Genomic DNA, 15806 nt, shown 5'->3' with positions numbered 1-15806 from the left:
GGTGGAAAAGGTATTTGATTGGATGTTCGAGATAGCTTAATTCGCAATCCTATCCTCCGGTATTGATTCTCATGCAAGATAGAAGATCCGATATCCGGTATTTCTAGAAGAACAAGGTTATTTTGGTGTAGCGTGTTATGCAAAATCTTTGGGATGATTTTGGTGATTGGTTTTGAGTTCGAGGTGGTCGAACCGACATGTGTGAAGCATACTATCAATTTGTTTAGGTCCGCACATGGATTTGTAATCCGATTGAGCCGACTTATTGTTACACGTTTCATGTTGCGTGTTATGTGGTTTTCAAGCCGACATGGAATATTTAATCCGATGGTGCGGATATATAAGACCGACTTATTTGAGCATTTTGGAGATAGATGCGAGTGTGTGAAAATTGTATGAGCGTTGGTGCGCAGTTTCATGTGCGCCGTCTTTGGATAGGTGCTCCGATATTTGACAGAGCAGTAAGACAAAACAGTGGAAGACAGTCACTTTGCGCTTAACCGGAAGTGCATTTTGGCATTTGTAGATGCTACTCATCAATTCAGACATTATTGTTGTCATTGTAAATCATTTGTAGGACAGTGATTAAGCAGTGAGCTCTAGGCAATGTGCTCGAATGCATGTGCATTCCCCTATTGTAATATTATTATACTCTTGATCACAGTATTATAATATTGTGGATCTCAATCCACCGTGGTTTTTCCCTTTCCGGGTTTCACCGTAAAAATTCCAATGTTATGGTTTTCTGCTTGTTTGCGTTTAGTTTCTGCACATTGCTTTTATTCATTTGCATCTGGTGGTTTAAGAATCAAACTAAGAAAGTTGTTAATTGCAGAACACTGATTCACCCCCCCACCTCCTCTTAGTGTTCATTGATTCCAACATATACCCTCACATGTACCAGGCGGATAGGTAATCTCACCTTATAGCTGAATGATTATGAGTTACAAGCTGACTTCTATGTGGTCAACATGGGTGTGGTGGACATAGTATTGGGTATGAAATGGCTCCAAGCCATTGGAGAATTTACCCTCAACGTACCTAGATTGGAAATGAGATTTAAGTTGAATAATAGGAAATATTTGTTGAGGGGAATTGCAGATGGAAGCTTGTGTACTATCTCTATAATTAGTAAAGGGAGCAAGAAGATAGAGCATGAGATTATTCAGGAGGAGCGCGAGATGATCCACAAGGAGTTCACATTCGCTCACGACTCCAAAGGTTCAAAGCTGTATGATTTAGATCAGCATGGAGGTATTGTTCAGTTTGTGAACAATCCCTTGTTTGAGGCAGATGCTACATTGTCTTATGATAATCCCCTTTTCGAGTTAGATATTCATCACTCTCTTGACCCCAAACCTGAGATGAGCATTGATCGTAGCGTTTGGGACCCTTCCAGTGCATCGGGTCTTCAAACAAGGCTCGCAGAGGAGTTTTCTGAGGTGTACATAGTGAGGAGTGCATATAGTTTTACATTTGATCCTCATGTACATGATCTATTTCAGATGCACAGTTCAGTGGTGCATGTGCTAGACAGTGTGTATGACGGCTTGCTTGGCGCAAAGTTGAGAAGCAAACCTTGTCAACACTCCAAGTTGCTTGGCAACACCTACAGTTGGGGTTGATTTGGTTCGGCAAGTATTATCAGCACCATTGGTGTTGGTGTTACAGGAGTTGGTTGGTGATATCAGGGAGACATTACAAAGTTCTTCCCTTGGGATCCACATGCAGTGATCCTTCAGAGGTTTTTCTTTGAGCAATAGAGATTGCTTGGGGACAAGCAATTTCAAGGAGGGCAAACTGTAAAGTTCCCTTTTTTTAGCTGCTCTAGTTTTATGATTGGTTAGTCTATCATTGGCCCTCGTAGGCTAAGGCAGTTGATTAGAGGGTCTCAGTTATCAGAGCAGGAGGCTTATTCCCATCCAGAGTTCAAGTTTGACCCTCACTGGACTCAATTCTACATACTTACAATTTATAGTAAGTTACTATTTCAGGAAATCAGGATTTTTGTTTATAGCAGGGCACTTAGACAGGCCTCAATTGCAGTGTTGATCTCATATGCAGATAGATGGGCGAAATATTAAAGGATTAATGATTAACTATCACTAAAAAAGCACTTTAATGATAATTTAATATTATAAAGTTAAATTATAAAGTAAAGTGTACTTTATAATCAATGGGGCCATGAACCTAAACTAAAAACTTAAAGTGCATTTATATTTATTGAGTTGAGCGCCCAAGTATAAGGAGATAATATAAAGTTTTTTATTAAAAACCTAAAAGTGGAATTCAAATGAATATTAAATGCAACTACAAGGTCGACTTCCTTTGTAAGGCTATTTAAAGGTTCTAAAAACAAAAAAAAAGAGATTCATTCTTGAAGACATTTTTAACTTGTGCTTGGATATGAAAGTTGTGTGTAAAAATACACAAAGGTTTCAGTCATTTCTAGCATTGGAGGACGAAACCCTTCGATGTTTATGCAATTCTGAGGCTGTGCAATACCAGCTGATATTATTGCTTGAGGAGAGCTTCATTCTAGAGTTCTATTTGTGCTTAAAGGTGAAAGATATTAACAGGGGATTAGTATATTTAAAAGAATAATTAGTTGCAGACCTGTAGCTCATCGTTGGCAACCATTATCAATCAGATTTCAAGCTTTAACTGCTGCTACAGTAAACGCTACAGTGTTTGAGCGGATTTGTGAAAGATGTGTTGTTTTCTTTGTGCTCGTTTAACCACAGGCACTGATTTGCCCTCCCAGCCATAGACAATTCACAATTGTCTCCCCGAGCACTTAGTATTTATATTAATCTGCATATTTTTGTTATATTATTCTATCCTATGAATGAGATCACATATCTCATTATGTATATGTGAGAGGTGTCTTTACACTAAGGGTCGCCACACTTCCAAGTGGCACCAATTATTATATTATTAATATAATATTATATTATTATATTATTAATATAATATAATAATTATTGTATTATCATATAATATAATAATTATACATTATAATTATATTATCACATAATAATATAATTATATTATCTCACAACAATAATATAAATATAATCACAACCTTTGTGATATCAATGTTGGCTTGTGGATTCCGACCACAGCTACAAAAAAATCAACCAGATAATCAAGGGGTTTATTGCTGCACTTTACCAGCTCATATGTTGCTACTACTTAATTGAATCTGGGCTTATTTGAGAAGAAATTGCAAGTATATTGAAGGGCTTTCAAGCAAATTTAAAGGACTCCTATAGCAGGCCTGAAGATTTTCAGTGATAGCCATAGCTGCTGCTATACTGGTGATTTCTGGGCAGAATATATTGCTTTTGGAAGGCCGTTTGATGTCCTTAGTGCTAGATGTGTTCTCCTTGCAGCAAAACGAGGGCATTTGGCTTGCTTCCACAACATGGCTGGGCCTCTAATCCAATGAGGGTGTGCTGCTGTAATGTTATATCAAACTTTCCAGCTGCTAATGCACTTTCAGACCATCTTCTTGCTATTTTGCAAACCAGGTATGATATTGATTGTATTTTGAGTAAAAAATTATGAATCGGAATGAATAAGTTGTAATTGCAACACTTGGTAAACTGATTTGAGAATGAAAGAATAAAGATTTGCTCAAGCTGCTCTTGAATTGTAATAATCAGCATTATTCTTTGTTGCCCATGCATTTCTTTCCTGACACTTACATTGAGAAAATAAATAATATGCATAGCAAAGGCAGTGTTTTGTAAGTCAGAACCAGCAAGCGTTCATCACACCTTTATAAGGATTCATTCATTCAGTGTAAGTGTATCTCCAATATTATTTTGTGCAATAATACAAAATTCTCTGGTTGTTATAAAGCATGTGATCTTTGATTGATCTCTTTTGTGTGATAGGTGTTTTTCTTGCAAATGATTCTTGGCTCCTGTGGTTGATCATCAACTTCTACACAAAGAAAGAACATTTTTCTTTAATGTATCCACAACTAGAGCACACAGAAGGGATGAAGCGCTTCCAGAGACTCAATGATGTTTTTGCCATGCTTACAAATAAGGATTAGGAAAATGAAAGCCATGTTTGCATTTTAGATCAAGAAACAATTATTATTATGGAGTAGGCAAATTTGTTCATTCAATTCCCTACCTTCACCTACATTAGAGTGTGCATACTCAACTTAAACCCTTACAAACTTCCACAATACCCAAGTGATCAAATCCTCTTTATGGAATATTGCATGCAATTGGCAGTTACATAGGGACATTGTAGGAAGAAACACAAATTGGGCACTAATTTTCCAATACATATTGGACCAAATGCAGAAAGACCATAGATGCCCAGACCACTGAGATTGAATTGTCTAATAACTGTGACCTCAAATTTTATCACAAGAGTAGGCACTTTGACTCAAAAGACATATTGGTTACAAGACTTGGAACCAAATTTGCACATGTCTGAAATTAAGAACTTTTGGGCGAATTGCCTTGATGAGTATGCAGCCTACAAAAGAAAATATGGCTGTATGAACATAGATCAGCTTAGGGATTCACATCCAAGCAAGTGCCAAATGAGTTGGTTGATTCAAAGTGAAGATCCCTTGTCTCCCCAATTTGTTCACTCAAGGGAAAAATCCAAACGTTAGCACCTATTGATTGGTTAGTCTAAAATAGCATAATCAAGGATTGGATGAATAAGGAAATGAAGGAAAGATGCAAACAATTCCTAGAAAAGAGGTTAGCTGAGATGAAGCCACAAAAAAAAGGTCAAGACATACAAATAGAAGGAAAGTGGTGGCCCTTGTTAAAGAGATGCAGTTGTTACTATTCAAGATCAGAAGAGCAAGATGAAAGCTTCAAGTGAAGCTCAGCAAAGTTCAAGACATGACTAGTTGAAACCAGTTACTATAAACAAACCGATGTCTGCTTCATTTATTCACATAAGCAGTTCTTCAATTCCTATTCAACAAGACATAGTTCCTGAAGTTCCCAAATCTCCTATCCTCTCTCCTACTCCTATTCACCTAGCAAAAAAATTAAAGCCATGGAGGTACATGTTCCATGGACAAGTACAAGTAATAAAAATGGATTGAACAAACCTTGAGCAAGAAAAGGAGAGAGGTGGTTCCACCACCGCTTAATTTGAATGCAATTTCCATCCTAATCACAAAAGAAAAGGCAAAAAAGATCAAAAGACAAACAAGATTAAAAAAGAACAAAGAGATATCATTGGTGAAACCACCATTCGTCCTTCAAATAAAAATGTCAAACATGTACAGGTTGGTGATTTTCAATTTTCAAAGATCAATCTAAGATCAGTAAGTGGGGAAATATTGACTGGTTACACTTTGCTACAAAAAGTACCAAAGAACTGTTAGAAAAAGGATTTAGAAGTGAAAGCAAACTCGAAGGTAGGACAGAGGGAATTGAAAGCATATATTACTCATTTGTGAATCTACAATCACAGCCAAGAACAAGTTGACCACCAAGTTTAATAAGGAAACCCAAAAACAACTTGACGCGTGAGCATCACATAGAATAACAATTGAGCAGTGGATTGGAAATCTTTATGAGGATGGTTTGAGAATGATTAATGATTTATTCATTTTGCTAAGGGAGATCCAAGATAATATTCCACAATCCGTTGAGTTAGAATATTCAATGACTGCCAGTTTTTCATCATCTAGATGCATTCTGACCACCCTGGAGTCAATGGAATTTTGTGGATTGGAAGAGTTAGTGACATTAAAAGCTATACCTAATTCTCACAGTAATCATATTCCTTAATGGATAGTTATTTGTCAATTGCTAAGGAAAACATACTAATTTGTCTTTTACACTTACTAACTATTCAATTTTATTTTTATCAAAATAACAGCAGCATGTATTATCAGTCTTGAAAGGTGATTCTGGGAAGAAATGCAATGCAGATTTTCTATCTGAATTTTCACCTTTATGTTTTTTGTAATCAGAAGCTTTCAGGGTTCAATGAGTTATCTCTCATTAGAAAAAAAATTGCCTACATATTATAGTGAATAAACTTTCTTTTTACAAATACCAAAAGAAATTATTTTCCAAGCAAAACGAACAGTGAAAAAGGGCCACAAAAACATTTTATGGACAATCGACAATACTATTCTCATATTAATTAAAAGCAATGCTTACATTAATAATTCTGCTGCAGTTTGAAGGTGAAAAGCAGATTTCTTGTCCTTTAGAATTGATGAATCATGTTCTTTCCCTGAAACAAACTCAATGTTTCCTAAATGCAATATTCCTGCGAGAACCCGAAAAATTGATTCCTGCTCCAACATCAAAAACAACAAAAAAATTCAAACAATGAAAGAGTTTAACTTGCTTGTAAATTAGCTTCCTGGTATAAAAATGTCATATTAAATTGCATACCTGTTCTTCAAGATTTATGCCTACTATATGCATGGCCCTTCTGGTATTATTATATTCTTGGGCATTGCTAACACCAACCAAGTCATATGTGTTGCTCTGGTTCAGATAGTGCAGCAGTCTAGGATCCCCTAACTTGTACTTCGCTACATCCTTATTTGCAAAAAGCAATGGTCATCAAGAAGCTCAAAATAAATAAATCTAATTTTATATATAAAGGAGGCTAAATGTTATTATACCTCTGGAGAAGCACATAATTGATAAAAACAGTGGTAATTCCTCTCTGGGTGTGTTATCTGCACAACACGGGACCTCTCTAGAAGATAAGTCCTGATTGCAGCTCCAGATATTCTACCATTTTTGTCAAATTGGATTTCCACAAATTTACCAAACCGACTGAAAAAACATAAAGGGTCAGTAATTCCCTAGAACATGGACATACAAAGTCTATACATTTGAATGAAAAAAAAAACTGTCTATAATGGCATTAAAAAAAACGCCCAAGACACCCAACTGTAATCAAAATGTGTCACCAGACAATCATAGATCTTTAACATATTACTACAATAAACATTAAATTAAGCAACAAAAAATGCTCTCTTGAGTAAATAGATCAACAACAACTAGCTTTAGTCACTAAATTAAGCAACAAAAAATGTTCTCTTGAGTAAACAGACCAGCAACGACTAGCTTGCTGCTGAGCTCTCTCACAAGCTCAAAACCTGAGAGGGTATGTTATTAGGAGAATTATTGTGAAATGTCACTTTGCCAATGCTAAGTGGATCCCATTTAGCAGGAAAGTGTTCTAGCTACAACAGAACAATAAAAATCTCCTTTAACTTTTACATTTAGAGATGAACATACCTCTCAATGAGCAACTCAAACACTAACTGCAAATAAATTCAAGGAAAAAAGCAATGTCATTGTCTGTTACACCACGAAAATTATTATGATTAATAATATTCAGGAAGGATATGCATCATCCCAATTCACTTTTGAATTTTCATGCTTAAAACTCCATTCCACCAATAAAACCACAATTTATTGATAATTTTGGATGGACTGAATTTTGGACCTCCTTTTGCATTCTTAATGTTTTAGAGAGGACAGAGTTAATACTTAACTTTTCACCTATTTTTGTATGCATCTTTTCTAATTCCATTTTTATACAACTCGAGCAACTTCTGGTCATGTCATTTATGTGCAAATTACTTGGATAATTGGATGTTCATTCTTGTAGATTTGCCTTTGTCAAATTAATTTTTTAAATGAGTCAGATGCTAAATACTTCAAATAAAAATCACACCAAAAACATTGTCCAACTAAACAAATCTTAAAAGGATTTTGAACACTTAATGAGTCCTTTGTAATTATTAACAATGTACAAAAGCAAAACATGTTAGAAGTGTTAATTTTGATCAGATTTGTAGATAAGTGTAGATTTAAATTTTTGTCTAATTTAACTTAGAATGATTTCCAAAAGATCAATGTTCAAGTACTGATTAATATCAGTATTTAAGACAGCTATATATTGTATGTATTGATTAATATCAATACTGATATGTACGGACTATATATATATATATATATATATATATATATATATATATATGTACTGCTATATTCAGTTGCCTTTATTTACTGCTATCTCTTGTTCGATAGCACAGATAGACAATCAACTCTAACTATGCCCTCACCGACAGTAGGAATCAGTGTCGACTATTCCTTAGTCGACTACCTTACGGACTGCATACAATTATAATATTGCTGTTATATTTGCCGACTCTTGTCTGTACTTTTTTTTTATATCAACTTTTTCCTTTTATTTATTCAGTATATAAGTATAAGAGCCACGAGGGAGACACGACTCTTCACCAAGAGCCTGATGACTATAAACAAATTCATTATAGTAAACGGAACCATAACTAAACCGATACAACAGTGATCGGGTTATATAAAACTAAACCGATAGACAATATTAATTGGTATATATAAATAAGCTGATATACAATGGTAATCGGAATATCTATCTGACCCGATATACAATAGTAATCAGAATATCTATCTGACCCGATATACAATAGTTTGGTCTGTATAATTAACAGCAGTAATATTAACTAATATTAACTTAGTGATATGATCGAAAGAATCAGTTTAGGTGAAATCAATAATAACAAGAATCAATCTTGTAACACAAATTGATAATCAAACTGATCATACTACTTGACAAATGAATCGATATGAATGAAATACGATGAAGTATAGTTATAAAAGAAATCTGAATAGTTTAATAGATTAATTGATTGGTCAAATGTGTAAGGCCGATAGGCCACTTACACATTTGATCTACAGAGTCAGTATTTAGGATTCCGACTGAAGCGACATCTTCAACAAGAAGAAATGACTACTCCTAGGAAATATGTTATCCAAGAATAACTTCCACGTATCATTATCACATGCATTTAAAATGTCATAAAGATAAAAAATTCATCAACTTTACACAATGGAAACTCTAGTTACATACAAATCAAAAGAGATTCCATGAGGATTATTCTGCAATGATAATTATTGTGCCATGTGATAAATTTATAAGGCCTTGTATGCACCAAAAGCTTTGCCAGCTTTTTAGATTTTGGGCTGGCAAGGCTAAAAGAAATTCCACGAGGATTATTCTGGAATGATAACTATTGTGCCATGTGATAAATTTATAAGGCCTTGTATGCACCAAAAGCTTTGCCAACTTTTTAGATTTTGGGCTGGCAAGGCTCAATGCTCCAATGCATCCCAAAGGGTTTTTACAGTCATTAAGGCTTTCCAATGGAAGCCCTTGGCTTGATGTATTAGCATATTCTTCTCCAACACTAGCATTGTTTAAAAGTGCTCGTGTACTTTGTCAGACCCCTTGCCATGTAATTATTACCAACGTACATGAGCAAAGGCCCCTAAAAGAGTTGATTACTCATGAAATAGGTCATTGAATAATGACTCGAGTAATTCTAATATTATAAAAATAGATTGTCGAACAAAAACATAAAATCAATGAGCAAAGCCAAAGAAATCCAATATGTAGGGGTGTTAAAAGACACAAAAGAGATCATAAATTGGATTGAATTGCAAGAAGTATCTCTATTTGTATTGAATTCATACATTACATAAGAATAGGTCAACAAATTTAAGGAGCTAATACAAGTAAACCTTACACATGTGGGCCTTTTAATACAAGCAACTGCTAAAACACTATGTTACCAAATTGAGTATGGATACATAGTTTCAGTATGCCAGTATGACATTTTTTTGGAGGGGGTTCTGTACATTTTGGGTATGCCTCTAAGTTGTTGGGTTCACCTGTTTATGGCCCCTAACACAAACCGGTTTCGCGTGGGTCTTGGTTCGTGTTGGGTTCGTGCTAGGTTCGGCCAGGGTTCACCCTAGGCGAACCCAGACGCAAACCCGAGCGAACCCAGGTGACCAGCTGGGTTAAGTCACATCAAAGAGACTTTTAAACATTAAAAATTTATTTATTTTTGCCTTATTAAATATGAAATATCCCTTGTCCTAATTGAGGTTGAAAACAAGGAATATTTATTGTCCAAGTTTTGTGTTATGCTGTTCTGAAGTTGTGTGTTATGCCAGTAAAGGTTTTTCAGTTTGTAATGTTGACCACACACATGAATAACTCAAGATTAATCAGCTCCTAATTGATTCTTCTGACTGATAATTAACAAGAGATGCATATACAACTATCTCATGTGGAAATAAGTCAAACTAGACTCAAAATCAAAAGCTAACAGCAAACTGACCTATTGTCAAACATTTGTCACACATCCTCAGATAACATGAATGATAGAATAACAATTCCACTCTTTCCTCCTTATTTCATTTGACCAACTAAGAACATTACGTAGGCAGCCAGATAACAAATACATGAACTGTCATTATTGTTCAATTTTCAGACATTCTGAGGACACTTGGACTGCAACTAAACTCATGCATTCATACCGATAATTACAATGAAGATTACTTGTAAATGAACCTGGGGTCAAGCGCTGTGAAGAAGCATGCAATATCGCATGTGAAAGAGCCTCCAATGTGCAAGATCAAACCTCTTCCTATGTCGCCCCTGCTGCTACAAATGGGAGGTCTGAGATGTCAATGTGGGACTGCAGAAAGTACTCCAAAACCTCCTCCTAACTGATCGCCTTCAACCCTTGAGTGGAGCGCTTCACTTATTGATGTGTCTTGATGCCAAATCGTGGAGTTATGAACCAAATCGATGGTTCTCAATGCACAGGTTCAATTTTGATGCCAAAATGATATGAGGCCAATTCTATCACAAAGTCTTCTCAAATTGCCACAAAGGAAATCGCCTTAACCTCTTAATGAAATTGCTGTCCTCCAATTTAGTGTTTGAAGCTTCAATGAGAAGAGATGAGCAAAATCGTGGATTTGAGTTTGGCAGTTCAATTTTGCTTCAGACTTGGAATATAGCCAGCAAGCTCACAATACTCCTTCAATACTTTCTCCAAGAGATCGGCTGCCCTTACAAGTCAAATCGATATGCAAAAGACTCTAGATCTGCCAATCTGAAAATTAGATGAATTCATCCACCATGGCAAACAGCAATAACTTGATGTGCACAATTAGGAAGACTGAGGTGTCTCCCCCTCAAAGCAACCCCTCGGAAGATCTCTCACTTCCTCAGTTATGCCAACCATTGGGAGTTTCCGTTCCCAAACGATTATCTGCAAAAAAACATTCCGGCTCCACAAGTCAACACAAGAAGAGATACTCACATTGATGCTCAACAATGAATCATCTCCCTCTATTTATTACTTTCTTGTCCAATCATATGATCCCTTGTAGAAGATCTCTTCTTATCGGGTAGGTACACTTTATTATTATTTTATTACACATTAATTTAATTGCACTTTATAAAATATTATTATATTAAAATCAAAGTTCACACGTCTCGCAATACATGTAATCTCCTTATTTCGCCATTAAACCCAATAGACATGAAATGTGAAGCCGTGAATCACTGCTACTCGACCCCCTAATCAATCCTCTTGGCCTACGAGGGTCAGATAATAGGCCAATCCCGTGAAAAATTGAGGACTAATGAGATGGGGATATTACAAAATAATTCTTTAAACTTTTGCATATAATGTATGTGTGTATACGAACAAACCCAACCCACGAACCCAAAAGGCAAAAAAAAATTTGCCCGAACCCAAGAACTGGGTTCGTGTCCTCGAACCCGCTCTTGAACCCGAAGCGGTAACTTAGGTACGCCTATTTAATAAACATATAAAATCATAAATATACACATAATAATACCTAAAACTACTATATTGTCATAATAATACAAATCCATATTATATTAAATTTATTGACTACTATCTTAATACCATATTAATATAAAGTTATACTATATTATATTTATTTTTTAAACATGTTAAATATTCATTGTATTTCCACAGTCCACATTGATATTAGCAAGGTTTCTGGATTAAACTGTGTGAGAACTTTTGCATCAACGTTTCGGGTCACACTCAATGAACCATCATCAGGATGAGAAGAACAATTGAAAGAAAAAATGATAGATTGCAGACAAAGACTAAATAAAAAGACCACAGGAGGGGGTGAGATGGAAAGGGGCACACAATTCAAGGAGAGAGGAAAGAAAAGACTAAAAAAGACATAAAAACCAAAAAATAAATAGAAACAAATACAACAAAAATACATTGAGAAACAAAAGTAACACCTAATAAAGACACACATGCACATATATAAATGTGTGCGCGCACACACACATAAATATATATAATTGTGTGGGTGTGTGTGAGATTGTGTATATGTGTATATATACAAACATACAAACAAAAAATAGAAAAATAGAAAAAGAAACAGATGCATGTAAGTGAGAGAATATATAAATAGTGAGTATGAGACAGAGTGCATATATATGTGTGTGTGTGTGTGTGTGTGTGTGTGTGTGTGTGCATGCGCGTACCTACATACATACATACATACATACATACATATATATATATGCATGAAAATATACTATATATATGCATATATATACATTATATATATATGAACAAATAGGAACAAAAATGTGAAAAAGACAAATACAACGAAACACGGGAAGAAAAAGCCAAGAAAAAAGACAAAGAAGAAACCTAAGAAGCAAGGGGAACAACTCGGCAAGCAAGGGGGAGGGAGGGGAGAGGGGAATGGGAGGGAAGGAGCTAGGTGCTAAAGAAAGAGAGAGGGGGAGAAAGCCAGAAGAAGGGAGGGGACAAGCAAGGAAGAGAGGGAAGGCTAGGATTGGCGATGGTTATGGGCGTTAAGGTTATTTAACAAAGGAAGCCAGGAGAAACTTAGGTTCCACCACTCATCTCTATTAAGATTAGATGGGTGGTTATGTTAATATTCATAATGAATATAAAAAAAAAAGTAGAACTATATTCCAATCACTATTTTGCAAAACCTATTAATATAAATACTACTTAATACAAGATTCATAAAATAACACACATAATAATAATAATAAATATTAAATAATATTTATTTTAATAAATATTAATTAATATATGTAATGTCCCCACTTGGGGATATACCATATTTTAGTCCCGAGACAACATTTCTAACTTAAAGTTAGAGTTGTAACATGTAATTTTATCAAAACTAAATACATTTCATTATAACATTTAACTTAAATTTCTAAGAATAGTTCAAAGGATAGAGCTTATCTTGATAACTTTCTCAGATTTGTCACAAAATGGGCATAGTAATCTCCTTGAAAGTCTGCACCAATTTCCTCTTCAATTTTGCTGAGAAATGACCATAAATTCTTCACAAGATTTTCTTCATAACTTACTATGTTGAAGTTCCTAATATCATCCCTATATATGATACAAATCAGACCTATAATCTGTTCTTAAAGATCTGGTTTTCTGCTCTTATAATCTGCTCTTCATTGGGAAGATATTCAATGCTAGCTTCCCAAATGACCTCCAAACAACCTTTATTTATACAACTTAAATGCCTCATCACATGAACAGTGTATACCCCTCCAATTAGGTTGGCCAAGGGAGCATATAATTATTATTTATTTTGAATTTAATTCCTCCAAAATGTGCACCATCTTCCATGAGGTCAGCCCTTACGTAAATCCATTTTATTTATTAGCTTTCTTGCCCAGAAGTGGCACTTGAACTATGTAATAACACCAAGACATTAATATCCAAATTTTAACTTCTTCTTAGGAATTTTCTCAAACATTTAACTTGCGGATTTGTACGGTAAACAATCTCAAAATGAAGTTGGTATTAACGGGGAAATATGGATGCAAAGGAGATTCAGATGGTTTCTTTTCAAGTTTAAGGCGTTTAGAATACTGCTCAAGTACAGTTGAATTAACCCAAGTAGGCAGAGAGAATGTAGGAACCTAGAACGTAGGCACAGAGAACGCAAGCAGGCAGGCACAGAGAATGCAAGCAAAGAGAACGTAGGAACCCAGAACGCAGATAGCGGCTAGGCTTATTTCGGCAAGCTTTATGCTGAAGGCAGGAACGTATGAAAACGGGAATACTAAGAACAGTGGAAAGCATCAAACTCTAAGCACAAGGTGAGCTCGAAACACAAAGTAGGCACATGGTAGGGAAGAAAACCAAAGTTACCCCAAGTTTCCGGGATGAGGACGGCAGGGGACGGCGGGACGTGTTTCCGGGACGGCAAATTTTTTTGCCAAATTTGGGGACAGCGGGGGACGGCAAAGGGGACGGCTATATAAAATATAGGAAAAATTTAAAATATATAGGAAAATTTCAAAATTCTAAATGTTCATATGAAAACATGGATAAAGCATGCATACATACATTATATTCATATGAAAACAATAAAACATGGATATAGCATGTGTATGATACTATGAAAAGTTGAAAACATTTTAGAATGTAAATTCTGAACATACAACATTGTTAATACTCAATAGACAATATGCAATTATGCATTCATAAATCAGAATTTCAATTCATTCACATTGTCAATATGCATATCAATAGACTCGGAGGTTAAATTTTCCCTACTTCTATCGACGCAGTTTCCCCCCATATTTTTCAATGGGGGTTTGGGGGCAGCGCCCCCAAGGTGGGGTCAAGGGGCATCGCCCCTTGCAGGGTCAGGGAGCAGAGGGTGTTATTTTTCTATTGACTTGCCGAGTTTGGTGATTTTCTAATCTCTGTGTCAAAATTTCCAAAGGCTACACTGCTGCCATATAGTTTCATTGTCAAAATTATGAATTAAATTAATAAATTTAAAATTTAATTAATGTTATCTTTTAATTTTTTTTATTTTTAATAACAATTTGAATTAATAAGGGGCCTATATTAGAAAATTTAAATAAAAAATTGAAAATACAACTTTTTTAATTTTTTTGATATTTTTTAAGGGCCTTAGATATGGGGGACGTCTGGCCGTCCCCGGGACGGATTGGGGACGTCCTAGCCGTCCCCAAGACGTACGGACGTCCCCCAAAGCTAGGGCAGGCGTCCCCCCATTTCGGGGACATCCCCTCAAAATACAGGGCAATTTGGGGACAGGGGGAAACGTCCCTTGGCCGTCCCCAAGTCCCCGAAACGTCCCCGGGATGGGGACGGGGGTTTTCAGGTCGGGGACGCGTCCCCGGGTAACTCTGAAGAAAACCCTTCAGCTCTCTGGAGACGGACAGAAAGGGACAGTCAGTGATCCTTCTTGAAACACACAAGGGTCCCACAGGTAGCGATAGAAGACACAAAAGCCTAGGTCCACTATCGCCTTCTCCTGATTTCTTTTTATCTCTTTATTTCTTTAAGGTATCTTTTGTCTCCATCTGCAAAAGAGAACAAAACAAAACTTTCTGAAAAGTGGCAAACCCACATTTAAATCACGGTAGATGATCAAATGTGAATCAAACAAAAGGGTTTGTAAGAAAACTTAGACATGGCATGTCAGGGTTTCAGTAATGCAGAGGCTCAAAAATATGCTTTAAAAAACCTCCTCCTAGACAAAAACATGGGCTTAGAAACCCCAAGAGTGGTAAAATGTACACCAAGTAGTTTCAAACCAGCACAAGGGTTTTCAAAACCATTTATAGGCTTGAAATGGGGAGATTTTGGTAAACCATGGAAGTCATTTTTACCAGATTTTTATCAGTCTAACAGAGATATCATAAATGATAATCTAATTTTCGTAAATGAAAAGCAGCATTTGGGGATATTAAGATGTAGGCAAATCCGTAAGAGGAGGCAGTTGCAGAAAAATAAGCTTATTATGATTCTACCAAAGCCAGTTAAAAGGAGTTCCACGATAGCTGTTAAGATGTATGATCTAGCAGCTGATCAAATATTTTAGGAGTGG

At 35.8% G+C, this 15806-nt stretch overlaps 1 protein-coding gene across 5 annotated transcripts in view; it reads right to left on the bottom strand.

The window, feature by feature from the left end:
• Positions 1 to 15806, bottom strand: part of LOC131046890 (protein OPAQUE1) — a 274106-nt gene that overhangs the window by 216883 nt on the left and 41417 nt on the right. For all 5 annotated transcript variants that reach the window (XM_057980707.2, XM_059216792.1, XM_057980706.2 and 2 more), the window contains 3 exons: positions 6641 to 6797; positions 6405 to 6554; positions 6165 to 6301 (listed from right to left, as the gene is read on the bottom strand). In XM_057980707.2, coding sequence (XP_057836690.1) covers positions 6165 to 6301; positions 6405 to 6554; positions 6641 to 6797 — 444 coding nt within the window. The remainder of the gene's footprint in view (positions 1 to 6164; positions 6302 to 6404; positions 6555 to 6640; positions 6798 to 15806) is intronic.

This window comes from Cryptomeria japonica, chromosome 2 (genome assembly GCF_030272615.1).
Source record: "Cryptomeria japonica chromosome 2, Sugi_1.0, whole genome shotgun sequence".
Lineage (NCBI taxonomy): Eukaryota > Viridiplantae > Streptophyta > Pinopsida > Cupressales > Cupressaceae > Cryptomeria > Cryptomeria japonica.
Note: the sequence above shows the minus strand (reverse complement) of the source record. Positions and strands in the feature narration are given on the sequence as shown.